Source organism: Phocoena sinus, chromosome 3 (genome assembly GCF_008692025.1).
Source record: "Phocoena sinus isolate mPhoSin1 chromosome 3, mPhoSin1.pri, whole genome shotgun sequence".
In the NCBI taxonomy this organism is placed as follows: domain Eukaryota; kingdom Metazoa; phylum Chordata; class Mammalia; order Artiodactyla; family Phocoenidae; genus Phocoena; species Phocoena sinus.
In genome coordinates, this window is record NC_045765.1 from 4,927,353 (window position 1) to 4,946,670 (window position 19,318).

General features: G+C 56.8%; 1 protein-coding gene across 3 annotated transcripts in view; it reads right to left on the minus strand.

Moving 5' to 3' along the window:
* The window catches only part of MLLT1 (MLLT1 super elongation complex subunit), a 65,353-nt gene extending 46,278 nt beyond the window's left edge, over nucleotides 1-19,075 (minus strand). For 2 of the 3 annotated variants that reach the window (XM_032626882.1, XM_032626881.1), the window contains exons 1-3: nucleotides 19,022-19,075; nucleotides 9,190-9,370; nucleotides 1,092-1,174 (exon numbers count right to left, since the gene is read on the minus strand). In XM_032626882.1, coding sequence (XP_032482773.1) covers nucleotides 1,092-1,174; nucleotides 9,190-9,370; nucleotides 19,022-19,033 — 276 coding nt within the window. In that variant the 5' untranslated portion in view covers nucleotides 19,034-19,075. Of the gene's footprint in view, nucleotides 1-1,091; nucleotides 1,175-4,336; nucleotides 4,633-9,189; nucleotides 9,371-19,021 lie in introns of those variants that run through there. The other variant, XM_032626883.1, reaches the window with a different exon arrangement.
* Between the last annotated feature and the right edge of the window lie 243 nt (nucleotides 19,076-19,318).

Here is a 19,318-nt window from a genome sequence, read left to right on the forward strand (position 1 = left end):
TCCTGAAAGATGGCACAGCCGCCCACAGCCAGTCTAGCTGGACTTGTGGAGAAGCAGCAGCCAGCCGGCCACCTTGGAGCCATCGAAGGTCACTGCTGGCCGCTTGGTGGCACCTGTGAGGATCAGCAGAGGCACGCTGCCAGGGAGGCAACTGTTAAATGTTGGTTACTGGGCTTAAAAAAAAAAAAAGCTATGGCCTGAATGTGTCCCCCGCCAATTTCCTATGCTGACTCCCGCCCCCGACATGATGGTGCTGGGAGGGGCTTAAGTCACGAGAATGGAGCCCTCGGGAATGGGATTAACACTTCCAGAAAGAGCCCCTAGGCCCCTCACCGCTTCCACCCTGTGAAGGCACAGCGAGAAGCCTGTGACCCAGAGGACGGAGGACAGCCCTCACCTGACCACGGTGGCACCCGATCCCAGACTTCCAGCCATCAGGACGCTGAGCAAACAATTTCTGTTGTTTATGAGCCGTCCAGTCTGTAGTATTTTGTTACAGCAGCCTGAACGGTCTATGACTATTTCTATTTTTTTCATTGTAAAGGTTTAGAAAATACATATGGAGAGAAATAATACAAAACCCCGCTGTGATCCTGCCACCCAGATTACCTCTGTTAACATCTTTCACGTATATAATTCCTTTTTTCTATAAATGACACACATATAACTTGCTTTCCTCACTCAACAACATTAAAAGCTCTTTCCCCCAAGGTCATCAAAGATTCTGTTCAGAAGATGCATAAGTGCATCCAACCAACAGCCCACTGTCAGACGTCTAATAACTTCCAGTTCTTCACCCCTCCTCCCGCGAGGTGACAACCCCTCTAGCACGTGGCGGCTGAGCCGGGGACCCTGCCACTTTCAGGATGACTTATGGCGACGTGCCCCAGTACTCCCCCACCTGCTGCTGCAACGTGCCCCGCCCCCCAGCCCTGCCACCATGGGAGGGATGCGCGCGACGCTCCGCCCGCGGGCGCCCAACATGCAGTCTCTGCTACACATGCCAACATCCACCCTGTCACCCGGCGCTGCCGGTCCCACTGGCCCTTGTGTGAGCTGTGCATCCTCCTTACCGCTACCCGGGCTCCTACCTTGTTCTTGAAGTACACCTCGATGGGCATGATGAAGCCTGCGTAACCCGACTCCTCCACTTTGTAGGGGGGCTCCTTGCACACTGAAAAGAAAGGGAAAACCGCTGTCAGTGCTAGGAGGCCAGCTCCCCCAGCGTGGGAAACCCCAGGCCCTGTTCCATGTCAAAGGGGTCAAGAGGAAGAGAAGCAGCGGAGCAGGAGAAAGGTGACCCCGTGGCGCCAGGGTGGGAGAGCGCTGGGGAAGGGGCACGAGACCAGCTACGGCAGCGCAGCCAGCACCGGCCACGGGCCACACAGGTTCAACCGACTGAGGGCAGCACAGCAGTGTGGCTCAGCGAGGCGCTGGGCCAGGGGGCCCCTGGTCTCCCAGCAGGGCAGGCACTCTGCTGTGGCCTCCTCCTGCCATCGCCCACTCAAACATGGACACTGAGGCCCCGCTTGGGGCCAGGGACACGGACGCCAGGAGATGGAGATGGAGATGGCCCGGTCCCAGCGGGGGCTCGCCTGGGTTCCACCTCAGCACCTAAGCAAAGCATTCCCAGGTGACGAGTGATGAGAGAGGGAGGGAGGGGGAGAAAGAAACTAAGAAGAACAGTAAAATAGAGGTAAAACAATCTCCCGCAGTCTCACCCTCCAGGATGAACTGTCAATGTTTTGACAGGTATGCTGTCATTATGCAAGTAACGTGACAACACTGTTCTCCTGCATGTAAGAAAAAAAATCAGAACTGTACAGATCAAATCCCCCTTGTCCTCCACCCCTCCCTCTCCTGAGGCAACCAGACCGGGAGATAGGAAAAAATCCTGCCAACGATTAAAACCTTTACACACGTATGTCTGTACTGTAATTCTTAAGGGGGCCAGAAATTGCCGGAAAACAGTGCATTGGAACATAATGAAACATGACTTTTTAGGGCTTCCCTGGTGGCGCAGTGGTTGAGAGTCTGCCTGCCAATGCAGGGGACACGGGTTCGAGCCCTGGTCTGGGAAGATCCCACATGCAGCGTAGCAACTGGGCCCGTGAGCCACAGCTACTGAGCCTGCGTGTCTGGAGCTTGTGCTCCGCAACAAGAGAGGCCGCAACAGTGAGAGGCCCACGCACCGCGATGAAGAGTGGCCCCGCTTGGCGCAACTAGAGAAAGCTCTCGCGCAGAAACAAAGACCTAACACAGCCAAAAATAAATAAATTAATTAATTTTAAAAAAGAAACATGACTTTTTAAAAATTAAAACCTTTTAAGATTTTTCTTAAAAAAAATAATTTAAAATATCATATACCTCAAATATCTCACGTGTCTCATCCATCTGCGCAAACAAAACTGGTGAGGGGGTGGGTTTAGAGTAACTGGGGACCCTCAAGGCCAGGGCTGGCTGGACAGCCTTGCACAGGACCCCGCTCTGCAAACCATAGGGGCGGGGCTCCAGCGAGCTGCGCGGACTGGCGGGTAAGCCAGCCCCAGGGGCTCCCCCTGCCCCTGCGCCAGCCACCTGCCCTCCAAGCCCGGCTCCCGCTCCCCCCACGTCCCCCAGGAGGGCTCAGCCTGCGCTTCAGGCTCCAGTCCCCACAGCCCGGGGCTTGAGGCGTGCTCACCTGGACGGACTTCCCTGCCAGGGGCGAGCGGGGCCGTCCCGACCGGGCCGTAGGACCCACCGCCCCCGCAGCATAGCCTCCCGTGGGGGCAGCAGTAGCCCGGCTGCCTCGGCTGAGCGCCCTGAGCACTGTCACCTGACCTCGGGGCCTGCACAGAGTCATTACTGCTACCAAACGCTGCACTCGCTCATTCATGCATTCACTCCACCACTATCCGCGCCTGACAAGTGTCAGGTGCCCGGCTGACGCCAGAGGCCAAGGGGACACCTCTGGTCCCCAGGAGTAAGCTCTGTCACCTTCAGTCTGACGGTCAGCCCACCTGGAAGTAAGGAGTGCCCCTGCCTGCAGGCTGGGTCAATGGGCGGTGGCCCAGGCAGCCCGGGGACACTGTGGGGTCGACCTCGGCCCCAAATCCCTATTTGAGCCAGCTCCTACTCTGCTGCTCCTCGGAGAGCCTCCTGGCGGTGCTGGCTGGGCATGCCCGAAGCAGCCCGCCCCAAGACACCTCCTCGTTCCCTCTGAAGCCCGCGGCTCCCGGCGTCGTGCAGGTCAGGGCCCCAGCTGTCCACCGCTTCCCCCGAGGACGCCTCAGCCCCTCCTGCCCCTACAGCTCGCCCGCCACCAAGCGCTGTGAAGGCCACCTCCAAACATCTCTGGGCTGCACCCCGCTGCCTGGCGCCCTGAGCCTCCGCTCCAGCCCCTCACCAGCCGGCCTGCCTCAGGCTTGCTCCCAGGCCTCTTCTGAAGGGGTCGCGGGAAGGACCCCTCTGAGTCACAGATCTGTGTCCCCTGACGGCTCCTCACTGCCCTCAGGACCAACTTCCAGCCACTCCGGGGGGCCTGCACGGGGCTCCATGCCCTCCAGGCTCATCTCTCACCAGCCCTGCCACGCTGCCCCTCTCAGATCACAGACCACTTCCTCCAGGACCCCTTCACTGAGCAGCAGCCCCCGTCCCCCATCAAGTTCCAGGCTGCGGTTCCCTCCTCCGGCCCCGAGCGTCCTGTATCACTGGGTCTCAGCACTCCTTGTGCTTACTGTCTCCACCTTCCTCAATCCTACACGAGCTCCAGTTCATGCAGTGTGACACCCCCAGAGCCAGCACCATGGCCAGGCCTTTTGGAAACATTCACTATGTATCTGTCAAATACTGCTGAGCGGGCCACATGTCACACCTCTGTCAGGTCATCTACTGAAGTGAGAGGCCTGTCCAGGGACAGGAAGAAATGTGGGCAGGGAGGCCAGGTCACGGCCCGCCTCTCCCCGAGTCTCTCGATCCTGTCTGAGCAGACTGAGGGGGGGTTTCTCCACCTGCATGAACCCTGCCCACCTAGTGCCCAAGCCCCCCACCGTGAGCGTCCTGCAGTCTGCCTCGTGTGCCCCGGCCTCGCACAGGGCCGGGCCCTGCTTGCTTGCTGAATTAACCTGCATCCAGGAAGGAAAGAGGAAGCAGAGAGGAAGGGCGGCCTGTTCTTGCTGCACAATCCCCCAGCAGAGGAGGGAGGGACCGGGGACCTGCCTGCACCCTCCACCCCAATATCCATCTCCCCCCACCCACTCCCAGTCTGAATCCCCTCAGCCATGAAGGCCCGAGTCAGGGCCCCCTCCCGCAGGGACAGCCCTGGCTTCCCTCGGCCTCTGACCCCCAGGTCACTTACTTCCACTCATGTCACCTCTGACCTTCATCTCTCTACCAGACGACAAACCCCTTCAGGGAAGGGACCCTGCTTTGCATTTCTCAGGCTCTCTAAAGGCCTCTCGGAGGACGGGCACTCCCAGGCTGAAAACCACCTTATCCGTTCAGAAACGGGGCACAGGGGCCAGAGTACAGGCTTCCAGACGTGGGAGACCGAGCAGACGCCACCGGCCTGCCTGCCGTCCCACCTGAGGGCCCATGGCAAGCAAAGTGAGGCCAGGAGGAAACCAAATAATGCCGGGAGAGTAACGGGGAGGGAGGCGATGTGAGCAGTCAAGAACTTTCTGGAAGGCAGAAAGTGGGTGAGAGCATGCCGGGCAAGCAAACAGGAAGAGGAAGCTGCAGCCAGGGACATGGCACAGGCGCTGCAGGGGGGGCCTGAGCCCCGGGAGGCCTGGGCTAGGGCATCCGCAGGTGCAGTGGGGGGCGAGGGTGGGGAGCGGGTGGCTAGGGGTTTTTTCTTGGGGTGATGAAAACGTTCTGGAATGAGAGAGGTGATGGTTGAGCCACTGTATGAACACAATAGACACGAGGATCGTACACATTAAGGGTGAATTTTATCATGTCTGACTCATACCTCAGTAAAGCAGTTATTAAAAAAAAAAAAAAGCCAAACAGAGCGGCTGTGACTGGAACAACAGCCCTGGGTATCCCTCCTGCGACCTTCCCCCACCCCACCCCCTGAGTCAGGCCCTTCTCATTCAGGAAATTGGGGGACCCACGTCCCTAACCAGAAACCGCTGGTAAAGCGAACGCATCCTGCCCTGAACAGAGCACTCGGTAAGAGTTCCCACCTGGAGGAAAGAGGCCAAAGAAACAGGAATACTTTGGGGACCACAAGAGAACTTGGGAAAAGGAAAACAAAAACAAAAACAAAAACCTAGAGTCAATGCCCTCAGATGCAAGACTTGCTCAACAAATGAAAACAAAATACTTTTAAAAAGGAAAATTAGAGAGTAAGAAAGGGCTCTTAGACCTTAGTACAAATATAGTACTTACAATTTTTTAATTCAACAGAAAGACCAGAAAATAAAGTCGATGGAATCTCCCAGAATGTAGAGCAAAAAGACATTTTTTTTAAAGGGTGAAAGGTGCAAAAACAACTCAGCAGATTAAACAAATGTCAACAGCAGCTAATATTCATAAAGCACCTACGGTATGCCAGGCAGTATTCTCAGCACTTTACACATTTAACTCATTTAATCCTCGCAACAACACCGCGAGGCAGCTGCAGTTGTTCCCATTTTACAGATGAAAAGACTTAAACATAGAGAAGTTATGTAATAAGCATCCTAGAATGCGAAAAAAGAAATTAAATAGGTGGAAAGAAATTGTCAAAGAAATAGAAGCTAAAATGAAGGACACCAGGACTTCCATGGTGGCCCAGTGGTTAAGACTCCATGCTCCCAACGCAGGGGGCCAAGTTCAATCCCTGGTCAGGGAACTAGATCCCACATGCCACAGCTAAAAGAGCTCACATGCAGCAACAAAGATCCCTCACACAGCAACGAAGATCCAGCACAGCCAAATAAATAAACAAATATTTTTAAAAATAATAATAATAAATAAAATAAAATGAAGGACACCACATGTCCAACATGATGAACAAACACACAACCAAAAAAGACCCCGGAAACAATGTCATAAAAACCATCTTAAGTCCTTCTAAAGACAAAACAAAAAACTAAAAAACAGGTCATCTGCAACAGAACAAGAACCCAATAGCACCAGACTTCTCAGAAGACAAAGAAGCGACACTTCCAAAGCTCTAAGTGACAGTAATTCTCCAACTAGAACGTTACACCCAACTAGACTACTATTCAAGTGTGGGAACAGAACAAGGGCACTTCAAATACACTAGGAGTCAAGGAGTTTATTCCCCACACACCTTTCTTTGGAAATTGCTTCAGTAATTAATCTCCTGGGAAACTTCTTGAGAAATTATTCTAGTAAAACAGGAAAATAAACCAAAACATAAGGGTATTAGGTAAATCCCCCCAGGAGAAAAGTAAAGGAAAGTCCCAGCGTGATGGCTAAAGAGGAGCCAGTTCTGATTAGAGGAGGAAGAGACCAGAATGAAATATCTGGAAGGGGAAAAAACTCCACTGAATAAATGAAATGCTGGGGAGGATGGAAAAAAGGCAAAGCACCTTTGATGAAAAAGACACAATGCAAGGATGGGAAGAGAATCAAAGGGCCAAATATGAAGCACAGTAAACGGGGCCAAATTTTAACCAAGGATGATAAAAAGAGCCCATCTGACCTTGACATGAGCTTGAGCGTTCTCCTTGGAGTGGCCCAGAGTTCAGAGAGGATCCCGACCAGCCCGACAATGGAGAGAGTCACTACGGTCAGTGCCCTTTGCCAGCTACCAACTTCTAGACTTAATCTCTAATCCTGGAGTGGAGCAACCTTAACGAAGTCAAGTGTAGCTCCCAGAGGGAGGGGTGTAAGGTTCAAGGAAGACGGGGTGCTCCTGCCCTTCTCTTCCTAAATGGAAAGTCAGGAGACCTTGGCCAAAGTTGACAGCGTCGAAGAATGCATTCGTTCTCTCAACGAATACTTAGTAAGCACCTAAGTATTACTTAGGATACAGCAGCAAACTATATGGCCAGACACAAACCCCTCAATTGTAGGGGATGAAAGGGGGAGAAGCTTAGGAGAAAGTCTAACCCTTCACGCTAGTAAGTTAATAAACAAATGTGAAAAATCTAGAGATAAGAAGCAAATTTGCTTTTACTGCTTTAAGGTGTTAAGAAAGGACACGACCCAGAAAGGCCTAGAAATGTTGCCCCTGGGGTGATACCACCACTGATGAGTTGGGAGGTGGGAACATCCCATCTGGCACATCTCTGCTGGGTCTGTTACGGGTGCATATTTTGGTGTAAAAGATACTTTTTAAGCACATAAAGTATAATTTCAGAGGCTGGAGCCCTATAAGAAATTCACTGGCTGCTTCACCTGATCTGTTTTTCACTGACCACTAAGCAAATGGCGAGTGAGCATTTACCATTCGATACACGTGACGCAGGTGCCCTCTGTGTACAGGCCGCACAGACTTTGCAAACATGCACGATTCACCTACTGAAACTCTGCCTGCAAAACGACACTTCAAAAGAGTGCGCTTCACTCAAAACCCATGCTTCAGACATCGGGAGCTCAGAGAATGTGCCGCTTCCTCGTGACCACAAACAGGTGACTGGGCCTCTCAGGACCTCAGTTTCCACATCTAGATATGGGAGGGGATCCTGGGGGGCTCCCTGCATCGCACAGCACAGAGCGAGGGCAGGACAAACGTAGGCCGCTCTGAGTGTTACTTCTAGCGGCTGCTTGGTTAAGGACCGGAGGGGAGGAAGATGAAACCAGCAGCTGAAAGGTGGATAGGAGTCACCATCTGAGGCCCCTCCCTGAGAGAAAGGGAGGGACGGGAGAGGGCGGTGGTGAAGGAACCGCAGGGGCAGCTATCTGGGAAAGCAGGCACCTGGGCCAGGAGGGGGCAGCCCGGCTTCTGCTCTTCGTCCGGGCACAGCGACCACGGGCTCCCCTCGAATGAACAGGCGTGACCAAGCGCCAAGAAAAACGGGCATATCCAGCCCACAGAGCACAGACCCCTGCTTTAAAGCACAGGCAGCTTACCTGGCCCCCTGAGCTTGCTTCCCCATCTGTAAAAGAGGGTTGCGGGGTGAACGAAAAGAGCTTGTGAGCAGGACGTGCCTGATAAGTGGCATGTATTACTACTATTATCATTAGCAGGTGCTTTACAGATACCTGCTGTTGCCAGGAACCAGATGGGCTCTCTCCAAAAGGCTCAGAGACGGAAAAAGGAAAAAGGGAGAGAAGCTGAAGACTCAGGAAAGGAGAAACGAAGGAAAAGGAACAGCGGAAAGCTGATGGAAGAATCCAGAAGAAAAAGAATCTCGACCTACTTCTGAACCAGGAGTTTCTACTCCTGTAACACACGTCACTTCCCCACTGGACAGTAAGACACTTGCCGGTCCAGGCCCAGGCCCCCAGCAGGTCCCAGAATGGGCTCCTGCTTCCACCCGAGGCTCCATGCCGTCACAGCATGACCCCCGGCCCCCTGGCCCGCCTACTGCGGGTAGAGGGGGCAGCAGCCCAGCAACGGCTCTCCCAGCCCTGAAGCCCTTTCCGAGCACAGAGTCCTTTGTTCCTTTATCAACGCATCCATTCGAGAACTATTTTCAAGACCCCTGTGACGGGCTGGGCTTCACATGGGGACCGAATGGTGAAAACAGGAGACAGGGCCTGGCCCCCACAGAGCTCCCAACATCGCCTCCAACTTCGCTCCAAATTCCCCAGGAAGTGGTCTCTGATTGGGCGCCCTGGGTGAGTTCCCGGCTCTCCACCCCGTGAGACAGCCGGGCCGCATGTCACCCTGTACTTCGCAGATGGCCGGGCGCTCTGAGGGGTGAAGCCAGGGAGGAGGCAGCGGCGAAACGCAAGCCTTTTCTGCTTTTGCCCCACATACCACGGGCTCCCTAAAGGGCATCTCTCCTCCAACGTGGGCCCAGTAAGCAGCTTCCTGCTTACTCACCAGGGGGTGTAAGTCGCCCTTCCCACCCTCAACCAAGGGCTACATTCTCTGGAAGCTTCTCAGAGCCTGAGTCTAAGTGATGACACAAGATGTTGTCACCACCTCCGCTGGGTTTTCCCTACAGCCAACTCCGCGGCCGAGGGAGAAGCAGAAGGGATGGTGGAGGCCCTGTGTGGAGGGCGAGCTCTCGCCTCGGGCTGCGGGGTACAGGCCACCTGCTCCCCAGGGAGAGGGCAGGCGGCCAGGGTGGGGACACTCACCACGCTTGGGCTTGGGGAAGCTGTCGTGCAGCCGGAAGACCACCTTCTCCACGAAGTGCTGGATCTCACACTGCTCAGGGCCGCGGACAAACACCATCCAGTCATGCGTGAAGCCCTCCGTGGTGGGCTTCTTGCGTAGCTGGGCACGATGTCCCAGCTCTAACTTGACCTGGACAGTGCACTGCAGGGAGAGAGAGGCAGGCACAGGGTCAACGCAGAGCCCAGGGCAGGGTGCTGCAGGCCGTGCCCTCCCCCGGCCCCCCGCGGCCTACAGAGCTCGTAAGTGAAGGGAGTCCGCGAAGGGGCAGCGCGTCCACAGGAGCAGGAGCCTGCACGTGCTCAGGTGGGCGGGGCCCCGACGGCTGTGCATGCCTTCGCTCCCCAGGAGGCCCACGGGGCCCCCCGGCGCCTCCTCCCCACCCTGCCCCAGGGCCTTGGCACCTGTGGTTCCCACTGCCTCGGATGCGCTCCCCCAGGCCTCCCCACGGCTGGCTCCATCCTGTCACCGAGGTCTCGGCTTGACTGTCACCTCCTCAGAGAAGCCCTCCCTGACCACCCAACCTGAAAGCACCCACCACCACCCCATGGCTCTTTATTGACACAGTCTTCTCAGCAGTCTCCATGATCAGACATCATCTTGCTAGCAGTCTGCCTACTCTCCTCTTGCACTGGCTCACTGCAAATGGCTCCCTGCCCGGAGTAGCAACCCTCACCAAGATCTCCTGGAAAACAGCGGCGTGACCCGTGGTGCCACTGCAGTCGCCCCTCAGTACCCATGCGGGATCGCTTCCAGGACCCGAGGATACCAAAATCCACGGATGCTCAAGTCCCTTAGGTAAAAAGGCTTAGCACTTACATGTAACCTACGGATATCCTCCTGCATACTTTAAATCATCTATAATACCTCGTACAACGTAAATGCTAGGTAAATAGTTGTAACTACATGTAAGTACTATGTAAATAGTTGCTGGGGCACAGCAAATTCAAGGGTTGCTTACTGGCACTTTCGGGAATCGTTTTCCCGAATATTTTCGATCCACAACTGATTGAATGGGCGGATGCAGAACCCACGGATCCAGAGGGCAGACTGTACCTCGTTCTACGAATGAGGCGACCAAGGCTCCAAGAGTGAGCTGTTGAGTGGCACACACGAGGCGGCTGAGTTGTAGGGAGATTCAAGCCCAGGTGTGTGTGTGTCACCCAAAGGCCACTCCCTTGGCCAGTGTGCCATCCTGCCATCCTTGATTAAAGCATTTTCATTCTCCATCATCCCACAGAGTGCCTCCTGGAAAACAGAGGCCCCTGGGGTCACCCGAGTCACCTGCACAAACGCTGGCTTTGTTTTCAAAGCAGAACAGCGGTTCACAGTGAGAATGGGGGGCAAGTGTGAAGTCAGCTGGGGACAGGTGCAGGTGGGCCCGCGGACTCGGGCTGCCCTCCTCACACACATGTTGACCACTCGCCTGAGACAGGAAGCAGCTCGTGCCGGCCCCCCGCCACACACACACAGGCTAAGCAGGCAGCCCCAACTCTTCGTAGAACTTGCACCAGCGAGGCCAGCTGAAGCCGCCGACAGGGACGCACTGTACACATCCGCTCTGGCCTGTTAAAACCCTCTCTGGCCTTCACAGAGATACAGCCTGACACCTAGTATCAAAATCAAGAACGTTACAAAGAAAGCAGAGGCCAAGTGGACACTTGCTCCTAAGTATTGAGATAACGAGGGACAAGCGGGCCAGCGGCCTGCATCCCACGCATCCGGAAGGAAACTCCCCTGTCGGGCTCAACAGCCCAGGCCCAGACCAGAAACCTCCCTCTGCACTCTCTTTCTCACCACTGGACCCCCAGGCACCCCTGGGGCCACAGTCCCTCCAGGACCTGCCTCTTCTTTGGGTTCCAAAACCCTGTTCAGACCCACCACCGGCATACTCCCCACTCTTCCACCCCTCGCTGCTCGGTCACTGCCGAGCAGTGGCCCGCCGCTCTCGGTCAGAATCGAGTCCGCAGGCCTCAGCATACCTCCCATCTCGCACCTGTGCTTCCTGAAGTCTGGGGTATTCCTCGTTTACCATGCTTTCACCCAAGATCAGAGAGTATGTCGCAGAGCCGTGCAAGTTTCCCGCGCTGCAGTCCCCTGTACGTGCACACACACATGCTCGTGCACAAAGAAGCTGCTGCTAAGTTCTGGCCAGGCCTTAGAGGCTGAGAACCGAGGAAGCACAGGAAAACGCACACACCCTGCATCCCAACTCAGTCAGACACCAGCCATCCCCAAACATACTGGGAACGTCCACTCCCATCCACCTCTGCTCCTTCCGGCCCACAGCCGGGGGCGCCCTAACTCACTTCTCTCTGATTGGAATGCCACTTGTCCCTTAAGCCCTGGCTCAAGTGCTACTCTCTCCAGAGCCCCTTCTGATAGATCCACACCGGAAACCAACCAGACCCTGGTCTCCACAGCAGTCTGTGTACAACCAACTCCGCTGTGCCACTCCATCCCGACCCTGCTCCTGACTGTTCACTGCTGTCTCCCCCAGGGCCACATCCCACCCGTCCTTTTAACCTCTATCCTGGAATCACGCTGCACGAGGCATCAACACTGGATTAAACCAGAGAGGCTTCCTAGATCAGTGAGCTCTAAGTGGTACGTTCGTTCCAAGAGGGAAGGGCCAAGGTGACAGATAAGGACAGGGTGGCCCTGACGCATGGACTGGCAGGAGGCAGTGGGTACTTAGTGAGACAACTGTAAAAACAGGGCAGGAGCCCCCCACCCCGCCGGCACAGGACAGTCCCCGTGGGGCTGCTTGGGAAAAGAGCAGAGAGCCCCGGGACCGGTCCCCTCGGGGGAGGGGTGGGGATCTGGATGGAGCATTTAGATTCCACACTAGAGAAATGACAGCCAACTGTACGCAGGTGACGGATTGGAGGAAACAGCATCTAAGTGATAAAGCACCCCAGCAACTGTGTACACTGTCTGGGCTGAAGGCAAAAAGGACAGACAGACCAACAACAACAAGCCTGCTGGGAGGCAACCAGAGGGAGTGGCTGGAAAAGGAGCCTGAAACAGGAGAACTGGGAGGACCCAAGGGCGGATGCAGAAGGAGAGACAGGCGACCAGGCAGCTGGGTGGCTGTGATGATGCCCATGGAGCCCGGGTGGGTGGAGCGAGGGTGGGGGGGTGGGGACATTTGGGGGGAAATACCCCCCTGACAGCTGGAGAAAAGGCCTGGACGTCTGGATAAACAAGTCATGCTCGAATCGACCACAAGCTTCTATCCGCAGAACGCTGCTTATGGACAAGGCTCAAGATAAACAACACCCAACAATATTTACATGATCCCAAATAGGCCATAATCGCCCCATACACTTACGGGTGTGTAACAAACTCTGCCTTTCTCTCTGACCTGTTTTCACACTGAGGAGTCGGGAGACAATCCCTGGATTATGGGAAACCAGATTCACATAATCACAATGACAACAGGACACTGTTGAATGGCTTCTGGTATCAATACTTTCGAGTTAACTCCTAGGTGATGAGATGCCCCCTCAGATTCTGCTGTTCACCAATCCGGAGATTAACAACCCTGCTCCAACCCCAGCTGCCTTCCCGGCATTTCTCATCACGTGGGGTTCCTACCCAGGGCACATGAGCAAGCCCGGCAGAGCAGTGATTGTGAAAGAAGGGAAGACCACAGTTCTATCCGAGGGGGAAAATGGAAGCGCCAAAAAGACGCTCCAGAGGCCAAAGTAAACAGGAAGGTTCTGAAGCGCGATGGGTAATCTTTGCAGCCGGCGGGCCGTGCCCAAAGCTCCGCCCAGGCGGCATCTCTGCCTCAGGGGCCAGCGCCAGCTCAGTCCCGACACCCCCAGACCCCAGGTGCCAATGACTGCATACGCCAGTGCACACAGGAGAAGTCTCCCCTGAATGCTGGAATCTTCTAAGAAGTAAAGATGGTGGAATATCACAGATTTGGGGACACTATATTAGAAAAGAAATCATTGATTCGGTAGGACACTCAAGCTACACCGAAGCGGAGGCAAGTAAAGCTGAGCCCTGGCCAACTACTCCAACTCGGCGAGTCACGGTAATTCCACCTCCGACAATTCCACCTCTGCAGGCTCTGCCCCCTCCTTCCTTACTCCACCTGGACTCCTTCCCCGTCCAGCAGAACTGGAGAACTGAAGCAGATCAGTCAGCTGCTTCTCCAGGAAGGTTGCCTGCTGGAGAGGCTCGCTGTTGACTGGATTAATAAGCCCGAGCTGGACTTCCCTGGTGGCGCAGTGGTTAAGAATCCGCCTGCCAATGCAGGGGACACGGGTTCAAGCCCTGGTCCAGGAGGATCCCACATGCCACGGAGCAACTAAGCCCGTGCGCCACAACTACTGAGCCTGGGCTCTAGAGCCCGAGAGCCACAACTACCGAGCCCATGTGCCACAACTATTGAAGCCCATGCACCTATAGCCCGTGCTCCGCAACGAGAGAAGCCACCGCAATGAGAAGCCCACACACCGAAACGAAGAGTAGCCCCCCTGCTCACTGCAACTAGAGAAAGCCCGTGTGCAACAATGAAGACCCAATGCAGCCAAAAAAAAAAAATGAAAAAAGAAAAACTAATAAATTAAAAAAAATAAAATAAAATAAAATTTTAAAAAAAGCCCGCGCTGCCTGGAGTGACGTCCCTCACCTGCCCCGCAGCTGCTGGGAGGCCCCTCGCAAAGCCTCCAGAGGGAGGGCCCGGCCTTGGTCACTGCCACGTCCCAGCATCTTGAGGGCCACTTCGCCACCCACTGCCCCCACAAAAGCCCAGAACAAAGGGGCACTTTCCAGGCTGCTCCAGAAAGGGTTAACTATTCTACCTCTGGGAAATCGTCCCTAAGACCTGAGATGAGATGGAGTGGCACGAGGGCTCCCAGGGCCATCTAGGGACAGTTAAGCTTGGGCTGAGGGCCTCCGCTGGGCACTGCCCTCGCTCCAGGCCAACTGGCGGCGGGCACTTGGAACCCAAGGGCCAGAATCCTAAGTCCTGCGAGCCAGGCAAACGGATCAGCCAGCACAGACCCCTGCAGGTGTGGAAGGGGAGGCCCCACCCAGCAGAGACAGAGCCAGCCTGGTGTCAACAGCCCTGCCGGCCTCACAGCCCTCGCTTCCCAGGATCCTTCCCACATCCCTCGAACCCTGCCCTCAGCCCGGCCCCAGGAGACAGGTCTTCAACAAGTGTATCTGTAAGATTTCCCCGGATCTTCTGGTGGGAATTCTCTTTACCAGATGCCCCCCCCCGTCCCCCCACCCCGGGAATTCCCACTTTACCAAGTGGCCTAATTAGGCCTGGAGTCTGGCTACTGCAGCTAATTCCCTCAGATGCGCAATCCCCTCCCCTCCCAGGAGGAGGAAGCACCCAGGGGTCTTTTCCCTGATCAGCCTGGGACGATTTTGCCAAGTCTGATGACACCCAGCAGGGTCACTGGCAACGTGGTCCACACACCCACAAAGGGGGACAGGGGCTGGGCCCACAGAGCGGCAGCCACACAAGCCCGAAGTAAGCGCTCTTCACAGAACTTTCTCCCTCTAGACCCAGCGGGGGGCTCCCGGGAGCAGCCACTGAATCAGAGCACAAGACAGGGAGAGGACGGCCGTCCCTCTGAGACAATCCTCTCAAGTGGAGACTGCCTGCCCGGAGGCTGGGACCTCTCAGGACAGCCGCAGGAGGCCCTGGCCCTCTGACGGCTGGCCCACGGGGGCTGGTGGCTGCCCCTACACTCTCTTAGGGCTCCATCCGGCCTCAATTCTCTGACCCAGGGCACCAGGTTAATGACAAAGGGACAAGAAGGGGCTCAATGAATGTGCCTCTGGAAACTCTCTAAGGTAAGTGTGCAGACCGTGAGGGCGTGCAGATACACCCACAATCTTTAGGGCTGTCAGGCTGCTGGGAAGCCTCACCCCTACCAGCCCACCAGGGAGGCCTGGGACAGGATATGCATTAAATATGTAGGAAACGCACACAGACATGTAGATGATGCGTCGGCCATCCCCAGAGTTCTCCAGAGAGCAGTCTTGGGAGATTTGGAACACGAACAAGCCCAATAAAGGCATCTGTCACCAGGCCAGGTGGGCCTGGTGACAAAGGCAGTGATTCCTAGTCACTTTTATTTAACCAACAGTTGGCGAAGCTAAGTGCAAATCTTCGCATTACAAACTACGAGGGACCCAAAGGGGAGCAGAACTCTGGTCCCCGCTCTCAAGCACTTTACAACATGCTTCACAACTTTAAAACCTGGCATCGACCTGCTGTGACAGCTTCAGAGCCAGGTGGGGGAGGACCCCATCACCCTCTCATTAGCACTCTGCACAGTCCTGAGGTTCTCTATGCAAGGTCTGGGGGAAGAGCGAGCGCTCCCCAAGCATCCCACCAGGCCTCGACTCCTTGCAGGGCTGTCCTGGGCCTGCGTTTGCACATCCGTGAAATGGGCCTTCCCCGTGAGAAACAAACCTCCCTTCTGCAACAGCAGAGTATGGTCACAGGCAGCTGTTCTCAAATCCAAAGTTTGGAGATGAAGAGTCAGCGTCAGTTCAACCATGTGGCTCAGCGGGTCGGCTGCCCACCTCGCAGCCAGGCCCAATGCTTTTGTGAAGGGAGGACTCCCTGGTCCTTCGGGGAACAGGACTCCCCAGATGCTGATACCACTTCTAGCTCCCTAGGCAACCCCCCGCCCCCTGAGGCTCCCTTCCCAGCCTCCTTTCCATCTTTTCAGCAGCTGCTCAGTCTGTAACCACGCCCATTCCTTCCCCACCACCCTTGGAGATAAATCACATGGCTCCCAGCCATGACCCCTGCGTGAGCAAAGACCTGCCCCCCAAAAATACATCACCACGTCCCCCCTAAAAAAAATACAAATCCCGCAGACGACAGACGTGTAAGTACAGGCTACGGGTCAAGGGATCAAACAGGTGGGGGTGTGGTCAAGGCAAAGGGTACCAGAATGACATTTTCCCGGGAGCCAGAGCCAAATGCAGAATCCCCCTTCTCAGCTGGTGGGCCTGGAAGTTCTAGAGAACACAACAGGAAGGTCAAGAGAACCAAAGTCTCCCAGAGCAAGCGGGCCTGGGCGAGCGGGGGAAGCCCCATTGTTTCCCATCATACTGAGGCATTCACAGGTTTGGGGCATCATGGGGGAGACAGAGAAGGCTGACTCTGCTGGATTCACAGCGTTTCCCCCGCCCCTCCTCTCCTGCCTCTCCAGGGGCTGCTGCCCCCTAAGGAAGGGACAGAGCTCCTGGGCCTCTCCCAAATTTGCATGAGAACACAGCCAGGGATGAAGAGTCAGACGCTTGGGTGGCTCAAGCTTTCCTCTGGGACCGGTTTCACTTGTCAAAACGTGTGCAAGGATCCAGACCAGCGCTGTCGAGTGGAACCTTCTGCCCTGATGGAAAGGTCGCCTCTTCGTGCTACCCAATGAGGTGGCCGGCACCTCAGGAGTGGTGGTTCCCGGGCACTTAAAATGTGGGTGGTGCAACTGAGGAACTGACTTTTTCGTTCCCGTACTTTTAAGTTTAAATAGCCACCAAGTGCTAGCTGCTGCCGCGCTGGGCAGTGGCGAGGTACCTCTCTTTGGCCCAGGGTGCTCGCCTGCTCCCTGCACCCCCAGCAGGACGGCTGTCTCCCTCTGTCACCGACCCAGAACGCCGCCGCTTCTCACCGCTCCGCTCATACAGATGACAGCCACCCAACCAGCCAGGGCGCCACATATCACAAGGGGAATGGACACAGCTGGGCCTGAGATGTTTCCCCGGGGGGCCCGGCGGGTGGGGTGAGGGGCGGGAGCCATGCTCTACGCCCACAGGGTGCCCAGCAAGACTTCCCCAGGGGCCAGCTTCCTTGAAAGTGGACAATGAAGGTTTATTTTGTTGTGTTTCTTAACTCAATACAAATCAGAGGCAACGAGCTCTGCCCCTTCAAGGGAAATGAACTCACACCACTGCAGAAATCCCCCATTCAGCTGTCATGAACTATTCCCTACTTCTCAAGAAAGAGGTACAACACCAAGGCTGAAAGGAAATCGCAGTGAGAGGGTGCCCCCAAGCACAGGCCTCAGTGATCCTGGGCCACCAGGTGGCTGGGATGGGCAGGGGGGGAGGTCTCCCAACCCCCAACCCTGAAACCCCACGGCCACACAGCACCTTACGAGCCAGAGCTGCCTGAGTGGCACCGGCAGCCAGGGATGCCCCAACGTGCCCTAACAGCGGGGATTTCAGCTGCCAGCCCCACTTGCCCCCACACTGCCTCTCCTGGCTTCGAGCCCCTGGAAGGCAGGGGCAGCAGGGGAGGGTGAAGAAATAAATGATCCTATGACGGAGGTCGCAATGGTCCAGGGCTTGGGGAGGGGTAAGGGGCTTGGGTACTGAAGAGGAGAACAGCCTTGGGTTCGCCAGGACTGGCTCAGGGTTTCCAGATAGAAGGGAAAGGGGCCGTGGGGAGAGTTTAGGGAGGCTGGGGAACACCCTAGGTTTGCAGCAAGGCTCTCGGTGGCGGCTCCAAGATGCTGGGGAAGGCAGGGAAAATGGGGTGTGCTAGGGGGAGAGGGTAGTGGGTCAAAGTCACGGCATCAGACTAGGGGATGCTGGGAGGAAGTGGGCGACCCTGAACGTAAGGAGAGAGACACACGGGTTCAGGAGAGACTGCAGGTCTCTGCAGGGAGGACGACTATGGTTACAGGAACCAGAGAGAGGAGACCTGGACTGGGGGACAACGTGGGGAAGCGTAAATCAGAGTCACAGGGGCAAAGAGGGCCCGAACTGAGGGGAGTGAGGCATCTGGTGTCTGAAGGGCGTAGAGGCTCCACGTCCGAGCAGAAATGGTCCCTGGACCTGGTCAAAGAGGGTTTGAAGGTGAAGAGACAGACCCTTGGGGCCCTGTGGTCCAAGGGAGAGTGATCAGGGCCTGAAAGCAGAGGGGGCTGAGCAGCAGAGTGGGTCCAAGGCATCTGAAGAGGAAAGCCCAGGTCCAAAACAGGGGACCACTCAATGCAGGCCTGGGTCCTGGTGGGAAAAGACCCGGGACCCTATCAGGGTTTGAGGAGGAACAGATGCTCAGGCTGAGGCAAGGGCAGGACCAGAGGGGAGAGAGGTCAGCGTGGGCCTGGGTTCGAGGAAGGAGGAGGCTGCAGACCAAGGCCCCAGGAGTTGTGGGGAACTCAAACCCCAGCAAAGGTTTAATGCCGGGAGTTTGAGAGGATTCAGGGCCAAGGGGCCAGAGGAGGCAGGAGACACCGACTGGCCCTGGATTCAGACAGGAAAGGGGGTACAGGCCGGATCAGAGCAATCTAAGGGGCCCCCGGGGGGGGGGGCTGCGGGGACTCAGGACTGTGCCGGGATCCCGAGAGATGTCCCAGGGGGCGCTGGGTCGGACTGGGGTCACAAGGGGCGTCCCAGGGGGATGTGGGCCAGGCCGGGGTCCCGAGGAGCGTCCCAGAGCGTTCTGGGCTGAAGTGGAGATCACGGGGGATGTCTCACGGGGATCTGGGCCAGACCGGGGTTCCGAGGGGCTTCCCAGGGGACTCTGAGCAGCGGGGGACCAGGGTTCCCAGGGGGGTCCGCGGCGCTCTGACCCGGCGGGGGTGGCGGATGGGGGATGGGCGCCCCCGCCCCACATAAAGGCCTGGGGAGCTGCGGGCGCGCACAAAGCTGGGCGGGCGGGCGCCGAGCGGGGGCGGGGAGGCCGGGACCGAGGAGGGTCGGGCCCGGCCGGGCGGGCGGGTAAGGGAGGGAGGGAGGGAAGGAGGGAGGGGGCCGGGCGGGCGGCGCGGGCCGCGCTGCAGCGGCGCGGCCGCTCCTCACCTGATTATCCATGGCTGGCTCCCCGCCCCGCCCCCGGGCCCCGCGTCGCTCGCCGCCGCCGCCGCCGCTCAGCGCCGCCGCGCCGCCCTCATTGTCTGTCAGGCGCCGCCGCCGCCTCTCCCGGCCGCCCGCCCGCCCGCCAGCCCCGCGGAACCGGAAACCACCGCCAACCCGGGTCGCGCACCGACTGCGGGCCCCCGCCGCCGACTCGGGCCCGCTGCCCGGACTGACAGCTGCCCAGGCCAGTCGACGACGCGGACGGCAACTTGTGGGGCGGGACTTCCGGCCTGGCGGGGG